A 13,593-nucleotide genomic window follows, 5' to 3' on the forward strand; every position below is an offset into this window, starting at 1 on the left:
GTAAGCAGAATGCCTTCACATGGCCCCCACGTGCGTTTCGGGCTCATGGCAGTAGAGTGTGGCTGGATTACCAAAGGAAGTGTCCTAAAACCAAGAATTCCAAGAGGTAAGAAGTAGAAGCTGCAGGTCTCTTAAAGCGTAGGCTGGAAGGCTGGCGCTGTGCTACTTGTGCTGTTTTCTATTTGTCAGCATAGTCACAGAGCCTGCCAGTATTCAGTGAGAGAACAGACTCTGCCTCTTTATGGGGGGGAATGTTAAAGTATTTGTAGCCACCTTTAGTGCAGATAGTAACCCCAGTATCTGGAATGGCCCCTGTGTTCCATCCTGGTCACCACACATGAAGTAAAATAGCCTGGCTCTAGAAAAGTCAAGTGTGCAGTCTGACAGGTGGTGATCAGTACTGTGCTGTAGGGAAATACACAGGAGGGTAATGAAACAGAGTACCTAGGGGGCGGCGGCAGCGCAACTGCTGATGAACGTGGCATTTGAGCAGAGATCTGAGAGAAGTAAGGGAGCTCACCATGCAGCTGTCCAGGAGAAGGGCATTCCAGACAGAACAAAACCCCTCAGGCATATTTGACGTGAAGGCCAAAGGGGAAAGTGAGTGAAGATGAGCCCAGAGAGGTAGTAAGGAGCCAGAAAATAATTGCTTATCCCCTTTAAGGAAAATAATACTTTCATTGGAAGCCTTGAACTCACCAACACTTAATATTAAGACCACCACTGTGAATGAAATGTCAGATGAAAATATACCTGTTTATCACTTTGCTTAGTAATGACTCAGGTTCATTTATTATAACACCTTATTTAAATAAAAACTCAGTCTTTTCCCCTATTTCTCCCAAAAGTTTTTTCAGTACCACATCTGTGTTGGTTTCTTTTACATAAAATCCCCTTGGAAAAGGAATGCTGTCACAAAAATAGGTGAATTGAGTTTCTGAAATTTTTAAAAAACAAGACAGAGTATCCTAATAGATTTAATAGCCCATTCTCTCAGGAAATACCATTTCATTTTCAGAGTACTTATTTTAGCATCTTAGGTAATCATCAAAAAAGATAGCACCAAAACCTGGACCTTGTCAGTGAAGCTGTTATGTATGTATGTGAAAATGTAGAAATGGTATTGGAATGGAATGGTTGCAGTGTTCTCCACCAAGATGTACCCAGTCAAATGAATGCTTGACTGACTGGCTTTAGGCCAGCATATCTGGGTCACTTTTTAATTACTTGGCACATAATTTGAGATCAATTTTTGGTCTATGTCCACAACATTCAGGAAGTAACATGAGCATGAAATTATTCACAATATGCATACCTCCATATTTAGTAAGAATTTTTTCATCTCTGTGGTACAAAAAAATTACAGGTTTTCTATTGCCACAAGTCAGTTCAGCTTGGCATTTCTTGGTCATGTGTGGACTTTTAAAAAATCATTAAATAATAACGGTATACAAGAGCTAACCCTTGAGTTTCTAGTTTTGCCCTTAGAAGACTCCCATTAAAAACTAATTTATTGTACTACTTTCATTTTAATTAAGAATATGGAATTTTCTTAAATAAGCTTGATAGCTTTTTTTTTAAGATTACATGTTTTATTGATTCAGAGGTGTCAACGAAAACAGGTGTGGGGCTACTATCTGATACAGGGGCAGTAATTCATTAGCTATAGTAGCTGCAGTAAACTAGTCAATAGTTTTTGTGCCATAACCCGCATAGCATTTGGCTGAGCTGTATGCTTCCATCATTTCTTTTAATGTTTTATTTTGAAATAAGTTTAGACTTACAGAAAATTTTCAAATATAGTATAGAGAACTCACCCATATCTTCATTCCAGCTTCTGAAGTTCACAATTTATGTAACCATAATGTAGTTATCAAAACCAAGAAATTAACATTGGTATAATGCTATAAACCTAAACTTCAAAAAATACTCAAATTTCAGCAGTTTTCCCATTTATGTCCTGTTTCTGTTTCAGGATCCAACTGAAAATTCCATGTTTTATCCAGCTGTTATTTCTTCTTACGCTCTGCAGTCTATAACATTTCTTCAGTCTTACTATGTCTTCCATGATTTTGACTTTTGATGAGTGTGGTCAGTTAGTTTGTAAAACTCTCGCAGTTTGGGAAACAGCACAGTAGTGTGGTAGCCCCCTTACCCACATTTTTGCTTTCCATGGTTTCCCGAGGTCAGCCTCGTTCTGGAAGCAGATGATCTTGCTCCTGACATGCAGTCACATCAGTTGTAGCCTCGTGCTACGTCACAAAGCCTATGTCATTTCCCTCACTTCATCTCATCGCATAGGCATTTTATCATCTCACATCACAAGGAGTGAGTACCGTACAATATTTGGAGAGAGACTATATTCACATCACTTATTACAGTGTATTGTTGTAATTTTCTACTCTGTGCCTAATTTGTAAATCAAACAAGTAGACTTTATTATAGGTACTTATGTATAGGAAAAACAGTATCTATAGGGTTCAGTATTATCTGCAGTTTCAAGCATCCACTGGGGAGGTCTTGGAACATATTCCCTGTGGATAAGGGGGCAATTCCTGTAATTGGTGTAAGCAAGGTCTGCTAATGGGCATTAAATGAGTGGGCAAAAGTTTGAGGAGAAACAGGATATTTACTTAATCTCAAAGTATCTCTCCGAAGATACTTATTAATTACAAAGAGAAAAATAGTAACTTTACAATGGATAAATCTGGCTGACACCAATTTAGCCAAGTGAATAAGATTAACATCTCCAGTAATAAGACAGACTGACTTCATGGTACCCACTAATATGATGCCCTAAGAAGAGGATATGTCACTTCTGTATTTTTGCCAAAAGTACATAATCTGTCTCGTTATGAGAAAACACTAGGTGACTTATTGTTAACTGTGTTATCTGTTAAGGCAAAACATAGTTGATTTGAAGGAGAAGGAAATACCAGAATTACGGAACAAACTGCAGAATGTCAATAGAGAGATACAGCACCTCAAGAATGATATAGAAGAACAGGACACACTCTTGGGTACGATAATGCCTGAAGAGGAAAGTGCTAAAGCGTGTCTGACAGATGTTACAATTATGGAGAGGTTCCAGGTAAGTTTATTGTAGTTTAAAACAGAATAAGTTTGTTTCATATTAGTTTAAATGTGACAGGTGAAAATAGTAGCTAAGTATTCAGATAGAGATTGTGTTTAGAGTTCCCCATACTGAATTCCAGGTAGTCTCAGAGTTTACATTCCTGGGTTTAGATTTTTTATTCATAAATTATAGGAATTAAGAACTAGTTCTGTTTTTCATTTTTAGTTGCTTTCTCTTATTTATGCAATTTACTGAAAATTAATTTCATTTTACCCAATTAAAATTATATCTAAAAGTAGTTACAAATACAGATTTTAAAAAATAATAGAAATTAGTTTTAAAGATTTTTGAATAATGATAATGCAGTAAGTTTCTTACAGAAAATAACTTTGTTTTATTCTTTAGATGGAACTTAAAGATGTTGAAAGAAAAATTGCACAACAAGCAGCTAAGCTACAAGGACTAGACTTGGATAGAACTGTTCAACAAGTAAACCAAGAAAAACAAGAAAAACAACACAAATTAGATACAGGTAATATAGTCTATTTCCTCATGTTCACATAAAGACTGTGACATTCCCAGCATGTGCTTTTTACCATGAATTTTATACCTATAATGTGGACAGAGACTGTCTTTCTGCTTTCCAATCCACAGTATATTCCTTCTCTTTTCTCAAAAGCCTCACTTCTCTGTTTCCTTGCTTTGCACAACGTATTTTGAGTAATGGGAAATTTTGAATGATGAGTATCAGCTGAGCTCTATTCTTTGTTGGCCATACCAGTCCTGTGAGCCTCACCTATAGGTGACCAGGAGGGGACAGCAAGCAGGTTTGGGGGCTGGAGGAGTTCTTGTGGCACTTGTGTTGCAGTGGGTGGAACTCACAGAAACTCAGCCTCTGTGAATTCCATAGACTATAAAACTGGAAAGATGCTTGGTCATAGTATTTTCTGTCTTATATTAATTACTGTGTCAATATATTTTTGTGTAGTTTCCAGTAAAATTGAATTGAATCGTAAGCTTATACAGGACCAGCAGGAAGAGATTCAACACCTAAAAAGTACAACAAATGAACTTAAATCAGAGAAATTTCAGATATCTACTAATTTACAACGTCGTCAGCAACTGGAGGAGCAGACTGTGGAATTATCCACTGAAGTTCAATCCTTAAGCAGAGAGATAAACGTAAGAACATTCACATACATTTGTTTTTTAAATGAGTTTAAATATATGAAGTGCTGTTTATTGGTATAGTGGCTAAACTGGTTATTGTGAGGATCAAATGAAAATGGTATAATTCTTTGTGTGGCTCCTGGGTGACAGAACTTGTACTAATAGGTAAAATTTTATGGGAGAATGATTTTGGCCATAATAAGAACTGGCTGCCTGGTTAAGTAATACTTAAAAGTGGTCAGGTTGTCAGGTGGTGACTAGCTGACTCCATAAAGATTCCTGTAAGAGGTTTGTCTTATCTCCAGATCCTGTATTCATGGCAGACACTGCCTTTCATTCAATCACTTTTTCTGTTTGATTCCAGTTGTAGCCTTGGAGGCCTTCACAATATAGTAACCAGGTACTGAGTTGCTAGAGGGAATGGAACTCATTTTACATCCCTTATCCAGATTAATCAAATCTAAGACCCAAGCAATTAAATTTTTGAACAATTTTAGAAACAGTCCTATCTAAATTTTCATAATTATACACATTCAGTAAGTACTAAATATATTACTGAATCTATCATTAACTACTATAGTATATCTATAAAATAAATACTATAAAAATATTTTTGGATTACAAATGCTCAGAGGCTTAGATATGGTATAAAATAGTACCACCTTATATTTATATAGTTTTACTATTTATAAAAGAACTTTGACATTAAACCATTCAGTGTCTCAGTAACCCTGTTGAGATATGTAACTAAATGCCCTTTTCATAGAAAAAGAAATCGAGACTTACAGATGTCCCGTGACTTGCCCAAGTTCAGACAGTAGGAGACCAGGTTAATTCTCAGTAGGTCTTCTGATGTTAAAGACATTTGACTTCCCCCACACCATACCACATCCCAATATAAAATACACCTATATTGAAGTAATAGTAAATAATTGTTTCTACCTTTATAAATTTATTAGATATTTTATTCAGGATCTTAAAATGCTTGAGGATCATTATTTTGAACAGTGGTTATCATATAATTACACTGTAGACATATTACAAAGCCAAAATAATGTGGACTTCTAATTAGTAAAATCATTGCTTGAAAGCCCCTTTCCTTCCAACATAGGTATCAGCACAGCAGTATCAATGTACCAGTATACTTTTTGTTTGTTTGTTTTTATTTTGCTATCATTAATGTACACAGTATACTTTTATTACCATAAAATATCTACTTAGCCTTAGTAAACTAAGTGTTAAGGACAAAGTGTCCTTTATAATCATATTCCCATCTGTAAAAAAGAGCCTTGGACTGAATGAGCTTTCCTATTCTTTGGTCATACAGAGCTGACATGTGCCCCTACATATTCTTAAAAACTTATACCTGAAGCTACACACGCATATAATTGAGAGCACATGGTGTAGATTAAGAATCAAGTCAGTGGTGGAGGCAAGATAGCATAGTGGTTGAAAGAGAGATCTGGAGCTGGGTGGGATTCGAATACTGGCTTCTTCATTTACTATTGTGACTCTGGACAAATCATTTCTGTGCTTGTTTACTCATCTGAAATATGAAATGAGAATAACAGTACCTTCCTCACAGGGTTGTTGGAAGGAGCAAATGAATCTATTTTTAAAGCACACAGAAAGTGCTCTTATTATGACAGTAAAGTCTGATGACTGAAATAAGATAATGGAATTTTATATAAGACTATATGATTTTTATATTTTTAGGATGCTAAAGAGCAGGTCAGCCCTTTGGAAACAACATTTAAAAAGTTCCAGCAGGAAAAAGAAGAATTAATCAACAAAAAAAATACAAACAGCAAAATAGCACATGATAAAGTAAGATTTCATTTATATATTAAACTTACTATGTCAGAGTACCATGTTGGACACTAGTATTTCACATGAAATAAAAACATCATAAATATTTTCAGATTTGTAACATCTTGTTAAAAAGAGGACTAAACTTAATTATTGTGCTTCTTGATCTAAAATAGAAGTTGGGAATTGAGACTATTTAATCCGTTCCCCTAGGTAATAAAGGAAAGTGTCTGAGATCATGAAATTTGCTGGTGCTAGAAACTGGAACCCATGTCTTCTTCCAAACCAGTATTCCATTGTACTCTCCTTTTAAGTTTTTGTTACCTTAATTTAAGATGTTTCCTTGGAATTAAATCTTAAATGCGCTGGTCCCAAGCACTGTATATATAATAAATATTTTTCCACAGATCAGTGATATCAAAGAGAAGGTTAAAAATATTCATGGTTATGTGAAAGACATTGAGAATTATATTCAAGATGGGAAAGATGATTATAAGAAGGTAATTTAAAAATTAATATTATTTATTTATATTTTTATTTCTTGTGCTTAAAGACTTTTCCTTTTTGTAGCAAAAAGAAACTGAACTTAATAAAGTAATGGTTCAACTAAGTGAATGCGAGAAACACAAAGAAAAGATAAATAAAGAAATGGGGATCATGAGACAAGATATTGATACACAGAAGGTAAGTCTTCTTTGTTGATGGCTGATGGCAGCTTATGGTATCACTTATACCACTTTTAATTTCTTAATTTAAAAATTTTATCTTTATTTTCAATACATCTGTTGTACACTAGAGAAAAGCAATCCCAATAACATAAGTCATTTTTCTTCTTTCCCTTTTTTCATTTTTATTTCCAATAAAAGACCCACCTGCTAAAAGTTTAAACATGAAAGCCATAAAATTGAAAGTTCCCTCCCCTTCTGTCAATTCTCAGTCTCACTCCTAAATGTCATTATTGTTAATAATTTATTTGTTCTTAAAGGAGTTTCTTTGTCATATTCCAGCAGATTACACAATATATCTGTTTGTGTGTGGTGTGTGTGCCTATGTGTGTGTGTATATTTTTACAGATGGGACCCTGCCATTCATATTCACCTTTTTTCACTTAATGCAATTTAATCTTACATATCAACTCAACTCCCAGATCCACCACATTCTTATGGGATATTCCATTTTATGTATGTACCATAACTTGTTTACTTTTTTCCATATTGCAAACTGTGGCAGTGAACATCCTGCATATATCTCTTTTTCCTTGCTTATTCTAATGTATCTTTATATATGATAAATTCACATAAAACAGGGACTGAGGTGTAATAATGCATTCTTAAAAGTTGAAAGCCATAAAACTTAAAGTCTCCATCCCCTTCTGTTTCATATAGAGTGAAATATCTATATATTAACTCATTTTTCAGTTGATTTCTATATCACTTATTTTCTCTATTAAAGAATTATCTTCACCATGCCTGTATAAGCATGATAGTTAATACCTTTAAAAACTACAACATTTTTCTGTGCCTGCTGTTTTAAACAAAACTTGATATTTGAATGCTTTAATCACTTGGCTATAAGTGGTTGTTAAAAATCTCTTTGAAGAGTAGTCATTAGCTTTCTTCCAGGTCTCTGGCATTAGTGCCAAGAATTTCAAATACCCAAATGTCTGTCAAAGATAAATAAAATCTCTGTCATGTAATAAATTCTGAATAACTATATAAATTTATGATGCATTTATACCAAACTACTTATTTATCACTAGCTTATATGTAGATTGCCTGTTTAAAATTGCAATCTATAAATCAGTAATGTCCCTCCATACACGAGATCATTAATGTTTACCAACCTGTGACCCTTTTCAAGTTGATGCTCTAAACTTAGTGGATCTGACTGTATTTGTTTACTTTTATAACCTTGTTCCAAAAATTATTTATACTGTATTAGTTTATTTTTGTAACCTTCCTTGCTCTAGAAATTATTTACTATGTTATATATATAGAACAATGCCAAATAACATTTTAAGTTAATGGGAAAATGAGATAATGTGGAAATAAGGACAAGAAGGTAATGAAACCAGGAAAGTAGTAAGTCTATAAAATGTAGGCCGTGAAATCTGATATGCTTGCTAAATATTCTAGTAGTTACATGAAGAGAGGAAGTCACAATTATTTAAGATTGACATTATCTCAGAGCTCAAAGGAAACCAGTTCCCTATAACCAAAACCAGAGAAAAATGTCTCCACAGGCATTCCTGGAAAGGAGGACCCTATATAGACATGGTTTAATAAAAATCATGTCATCAGCAAACTTCATGGGACTTTTTTTTTTAAGTGTGTTTCAGCATCTTTATCCTCCCTTGATAAGGTTCTGTAGAGGGTGGTATGATTGAAGCCCAAAATAAATGTTACTGTTAGAGAACAAAGGTTAGCTAGGTGAACCTATTAAAATCACCTGGGTTTTTCCATGTCTAGATACATAACCAAAAAAATATAAAACATGTTCACATGAAAACTTGTATTAGAATATTCCTAGCAGCATTATTCATAATAGTCAAGATACGGTAACAGTTTAAATGGTTATCAGCTACTTAATGAATAAATGTGATTATCCATATGTATTAGGGTTCTCCAGAGAAACAGAACAAACAGGATGTGTGTGTGTGTGTGTGTGTGTATACAAAAATATGTATATAAAGAAATTTATTATAAGGAATTGGCTTACTCGATTATGGAGGCTGAGATCTGCAGTTGGCAAACTGTAGACCCAGAAGAGCTAATGGTGTAATTCCAGTCTGAGTGTAAAGGCCTGAGAACTAGGAAAACAAACAAGCTCGAGATCCAAGAAGAGCTAAGGGTTCAGTTCAAGTGCAAAGGCAGGAAAAGACCACTGTCCTAACTAATACAGTCAGGCAGGAAAAGTTGTATCTTACTCAACCATTTTGCTTTATTCAGGTTTTCCCACATGGTAACCCACATTAGGGAAAGAAATTTGCTTTACTCAGTCTACCAGTTCAAATGTTAATGTCATCCAGAAATACCCTCAGAAACACACTTAGAATAATGTTTGGCCAAATATCTGGGCACCCCATCGACTAGTCAAGTTGACATACAAAATTAACCATCATATCATACAATGGGATATTATTCAGCCATAAAAAGGAATGAAATGTTGATATATGCTATGACATGCACATACCTTAAAAATATTATGCTGAGTGAAAGAATTGCATCAGAAAAGACCACATACTGTATGGTTTCATTTATATTAAATGTCTAGAACAGGTAAATCCATAGAGACAGAGCAGATTAACATTGCAAGGGGTTGGGGTGAAAGAGAAGGAAATAGAGAGTGACTGCTAATAGGTATGCAATATCTTTCTGGGGTGATAAAAAGTTCTGAAGTTAGTCACGACAGTTATACAACCTTGTGAATATACTAAAACTATTGAAATGTACTAAAATGGTGAGTTTTATGGTATATGAATTACATCTTAATTATTTTTAAAGATCACCTGGGGTTATTAAAAATACACTTTTTTGTGTCTCCATTCCAGACAGTAAATCTGAATCTCTGGGGTATGGGCAGAGGCATGTATGTTTTGTTAAAGTTCCCCAGGGGCTCTAATATATCCCCTGAACTATTAATCACTGAGCCAGAGCTCTGCATAGCTTTCAAGCAGTCCTTTAGAAATGACATTTTTCCCAACCAGAGTTTTGGTGGATATTATACTGTGTTCTGTTCGGCATATTACTGTCACAGGTACCTTGAAGGTACATGTGTGTGTATTAACCATCATCTGAGCTTGGTAACTGGGGTTAATATTAGGAGTTGAGGGGCCTAACAGCAGCTTATTTATATGTTCAAGCTCTACTAAATTTAGTTCACAGATTTTAAATATTTGAAAATTTAACAATCTGTCTCCATTTTTCAGATGAAGGGATAGAGATGGCCTGGCTTGCCCAGGGTCACAAAAGTAGTGAGTAACAAAGGTAGAACTTGACTCTACATTGTAAAGCTGCTTAATACAATAGAAAAACAATTCTGATGTACTATAAGTGCATCTGGTTTTCTTTCCTCCCTGTCTCTGACACTTTTATTTTATAAACTATGATTGGAACTGTCTCTGCTTAAAGTACAAGGACAAATTTGACTCAAAAGGCAATTACTGAGTCAGGTACCACGTTGATTACTTTATATGTATTCACTAATTTTATCTTCCCAATAGTGCTGTATGACTGGTGGTGTTAACACATTATACAAGTAAACTGAGGCTCAGAATTTAAATTAATTTGCCCAAAGTCATTCAGTTTGACAGTTGTAATGCTGAGATTTGAGTCTAGGTGTACCTGACTCCAAAGCCTATATCTGCTCTTTTAACTACTGTGTTGTATACTGTCTTTCAGAATGAAAGTAAAGAGCAATTAGAAGCTGACCTAAAACAAAGAAATGCCTACCTTTCTGGTGACCATGAAGTAAACAGACCAGGACAGTATTTCGTGCCAGAAATCAATTGCACCTAAAAATATGATAGCCCTTAAAGAGTTCTTCCATGCAGTCATGAAAGTAAATCCCAGTGTTGTTATTACATGAAAGCAACGGCACGTTCTCTTGTTCCCATAAGGAAAAAGTGCAAGCATATTCCCCCATGGAGGAATCTGGGAGAGTCACTGCAGCTACAGTAGTACATTAGGTTGGCTTGGCAGCAAAAGGACATTTACAACCATATCATATTAGCCACCTTTAACTGCTTATAGTAATGTCTTTAGTAGATATGTTTATATTATTATTTCCAGGAAAACTGAAAATAGCTTTAATGACAGTTTTAAAAAAAACCCTCAAAATAGTGATTCATAGATGGGCAGGTTAGATGTGAACATTAAGCACATGAGAGAGGTCCTTGGCTTCCCTTCTCGCCCACCTCCCAAATCCTTTTTCCCTGGTGATTCCTCTGCCATTACTGTCGGCACGAAGATCCTGCTGAAGACCAGCCTCTCTCCCAGTGCCGTCACTGAGTCTACCTCAGGCACAGGGGTCACTGCAGAAGGGTCGTAGCTCCTTGAGAGTCCTGATGCCAAAGTTGGGATCAGGTTTCTATATTCAGGCTTTTATGGGTCAGACCCCCATTGTTTCTGCAGGAAAACTTCTTTTCCAAATTCCAAGAGTCTCTTGACAACATAATTCATTATAATCACCAGGAAAGTTACTGAAATAATTGTGTTGGTATTGCTGGTACTGCTAAGTGATCAGGCCTCTAAGGACAAAACTACTCAATAAGAAGAGCTAACTTTAAAAATTTTCAATCCAGTACAGTGGTCAGGAAAAGTGTCACTAAGTACATAGATACATACTATTTTTGTGAAACTTCTTATGCTTCATACGATTATTATTTGTCTACTTAAAGGTAAAGATTATCTGATATACCCAACAGATAGTGTCTAACAGTGTTGGCACGTTAGGAGTCAAATACAAGTGGAGAAAAACAATTGAGGGACACTTTGATAGTAATATTGCTCTCTTGTGATCCTTTAGACCAGTAGGCGCTATTGTGGGCTTCCTACGCAAGATCATCCAATAGAGTGTAGGTATAAAATACTAAAACATCCAGTTATATTTTTGTTTCATCATTTAAATGTTTGCTTGGTGTGCATATGGACCACCCAGATTAGTCCAAGCCTGGAGATGCCTTCACACTGGTTTATTTTCCCTCTTGTTGAGTTTAACATGTTTCTAAGTAAAGCAGAATTAGCAATATCTGTCAGCATAACTACTTCTCTGTTACTGTATCACGTGTTGGTAACTTGATTATTTTTGTTATCCATTTAATACTTACATTTAGATACAAGAAAGATGGTTACAGGATAACCTTACTTTAAGAAAAAGAAACGAGGAACTAAAAGAAGTTGAAGAAGAAAGAAAACAACATTTGAAGGAAATGGGTCAAATGCAGGTTTTACAAATGAAAAAGTATGTTTTTAAAAATAGTCTTTAAAGAAAAGTCTTACTGAATGTGAGGAATATTCAATCCTTGTTGTCTTGTTTTTTTTTAATTTAAGCCTTTAGCCTAAATATCCCTTGAGATTTAAAGGATGGTAGACAGAGTTTTTATGCAAATGTACTTCATGGCCTTATGAATTGAGTTACTCAAGAAGTGATACAGAATTTATAGTCATACTGTAGTGATGGGCAGGATTAAAAGTGCCAAATCCCCAGATTTCTGCCAGTCTTCATCACAAGAAAATGGTACCGAGCATAAAGCATATTATGGCTTATGGACCCTGCCTGTGTCAGAGCTTCTGCTTATATATGTCTATAATATTGCCAGTGGAGTTATTGCTGAAGCAATTTGTTAGTGGAGACCCATTCTAGATGGTCCCTGTTGTAATTACGTGATAACTGGAGCATTGTATTTTTAAAGATCAGTCTGGTTCTTTCATTTGGCTTTACTGGTAATGACTGTGTTGCTGCCTTTCTGCTTCAGCAGAAAAGATTGTGTTCTTGCCATGTCTGCCTTAGAGTTGCCTCAAGATTACTTCTGTAGGAACCTGAAGGACCTGGTGTTATGCTATGGCACTAGACTGGCATAAAAGGTTGTACTAGACAAAGAGATTCTTGAGCCTTCTCAGCTAGTTAAATATAGTCCTCTCATTCATTCAGCCATTCCTTGTAAATTTCTCAACTGTTTTCTTGACTTAGCACAGAAATCTGACTCAGAATGCTTCAATTTTTCTAAAAGAGGTAACAATGGAATTTTTATTTCATAGAACCTAACAAATAGTTAATCTGTGTTTTTGTAAGTACTCTTTTTTCTTTTAGCTATTTAAAATCTTTCATATGATAAGAAAATCAGATTTTAAAACTGGAAGAGCTTTTCATCTTCAGCCTCTTCATTTGAATTAAAACTGAGACCCAGAAAAAAGGAAATTATGAAAGTCAGGAATGTGGCCCAGACACCCTAGTTCTCTCAAGCCTCAGCTCTGTAACACTGTAATGTTAGTGCTCCTGGTGGTAAAAGTAAAGCTTTTAGAAGAAATTTTTAAATGAAACAATTTATTCTTTGCGACTAAAGAACAAAACCATATATTTTGTAATTCCTTCAGTGATTGGTACATAACAGCGCTTTTTACATTCATTCAGACTACTAAATACAGCTGCTGTTTTTCAAACCTTTCTTCAATTAGGATACAGCAGACATGTCAACAAAACAGATAAAATCAGACCAATTTTGTAAGAATGTCCATAATCTAGAGAGCAATGCCTGGCATAAGAGGGTGTTTGATAAGTAATTGTTAAATGAGTGAATATTTTTAAACTATACATTAAAATCTATGTTATCTACAGTTATCAAAAAAGTTTGGGTATTTTACTATTTTGGGTCAGTGTTACGCCTGTTACATTTGTGTGAGAGAAATTTTGTTCTCAGAATAATACAAACTTTTAGTATTACTGCAGAAATTAATATTGTGATAATATTTTGTATTTGACATACGTGAACAAGATGATATCTATTACTCAGTAACTTCTCAGTGTTGGTAATCATGCAT

General features: G+C 35.0%; 1 protein-coding gene across 4 annotated transcripts in view; it reads left to right on the top strand.

Moving 5' to 3' along the window:
• RAD50 (RAD50 double strand break repair protein) overlaps nucleotides 1-13,593 on the top strand; it is an 88,988-nt gene that overhangs the window by 48,627 nt on the left and 26,768 nt on the right. For all 4 annotated transcript variants that reach the window (XR_012124865.1, XR_012124866.1, XM_073221265.1 and 1 more), the window contains 7 exons: nucleotides 2,902-3,091; nucleotides 3,482-3,608; nucleotides 4,065-4,258; nucleotides 5,963-6,073; nucleotides 6,463-6,555; nucleotides 6,626-6,739; nucleotides 11,889-12,016. Coding sequence is in view for 2 of the 4 variants with exons in the window: in XM_073221265.1 (XP_073077366.1) it covers nucleotides 2,902-3,091; nucleotides 3,482-3,608; nucleotides 4,065-4,258; nucleotides 5,963-6,073; nucleotides 6,463-6,555; nucleotides 6,626-6,739; nucleotides 11,889-12,016 (957 nt within the window). In the remaining 2 variants the exon portion in view is untranslated. The remainder of the gene's footprint in view (nucleotides 1-2,901; nucleotides 3,092-3,481; nucleotides 3,609-4,064; nucleotides 4,259-5,962; nucleotides 6,074-6,462; nucleotides 6,556-6,625; nucleotides 6,740-11,888; nucleotides 12,017-13,593) is intronic.

Source organism: Manis javanica, chromosome 14 (assembly GCF_040802235.1).
Source record: "Manis javanica isolate MJ-LG chromosome 14, MJ_LKY, whole genome shotgun sequence".
NCBI classification, from domain to species: Eukaryota; Metazoa; Chordata; class Mammalia; order Pholidota; family Manidae; genus Manis; species Manis javanica.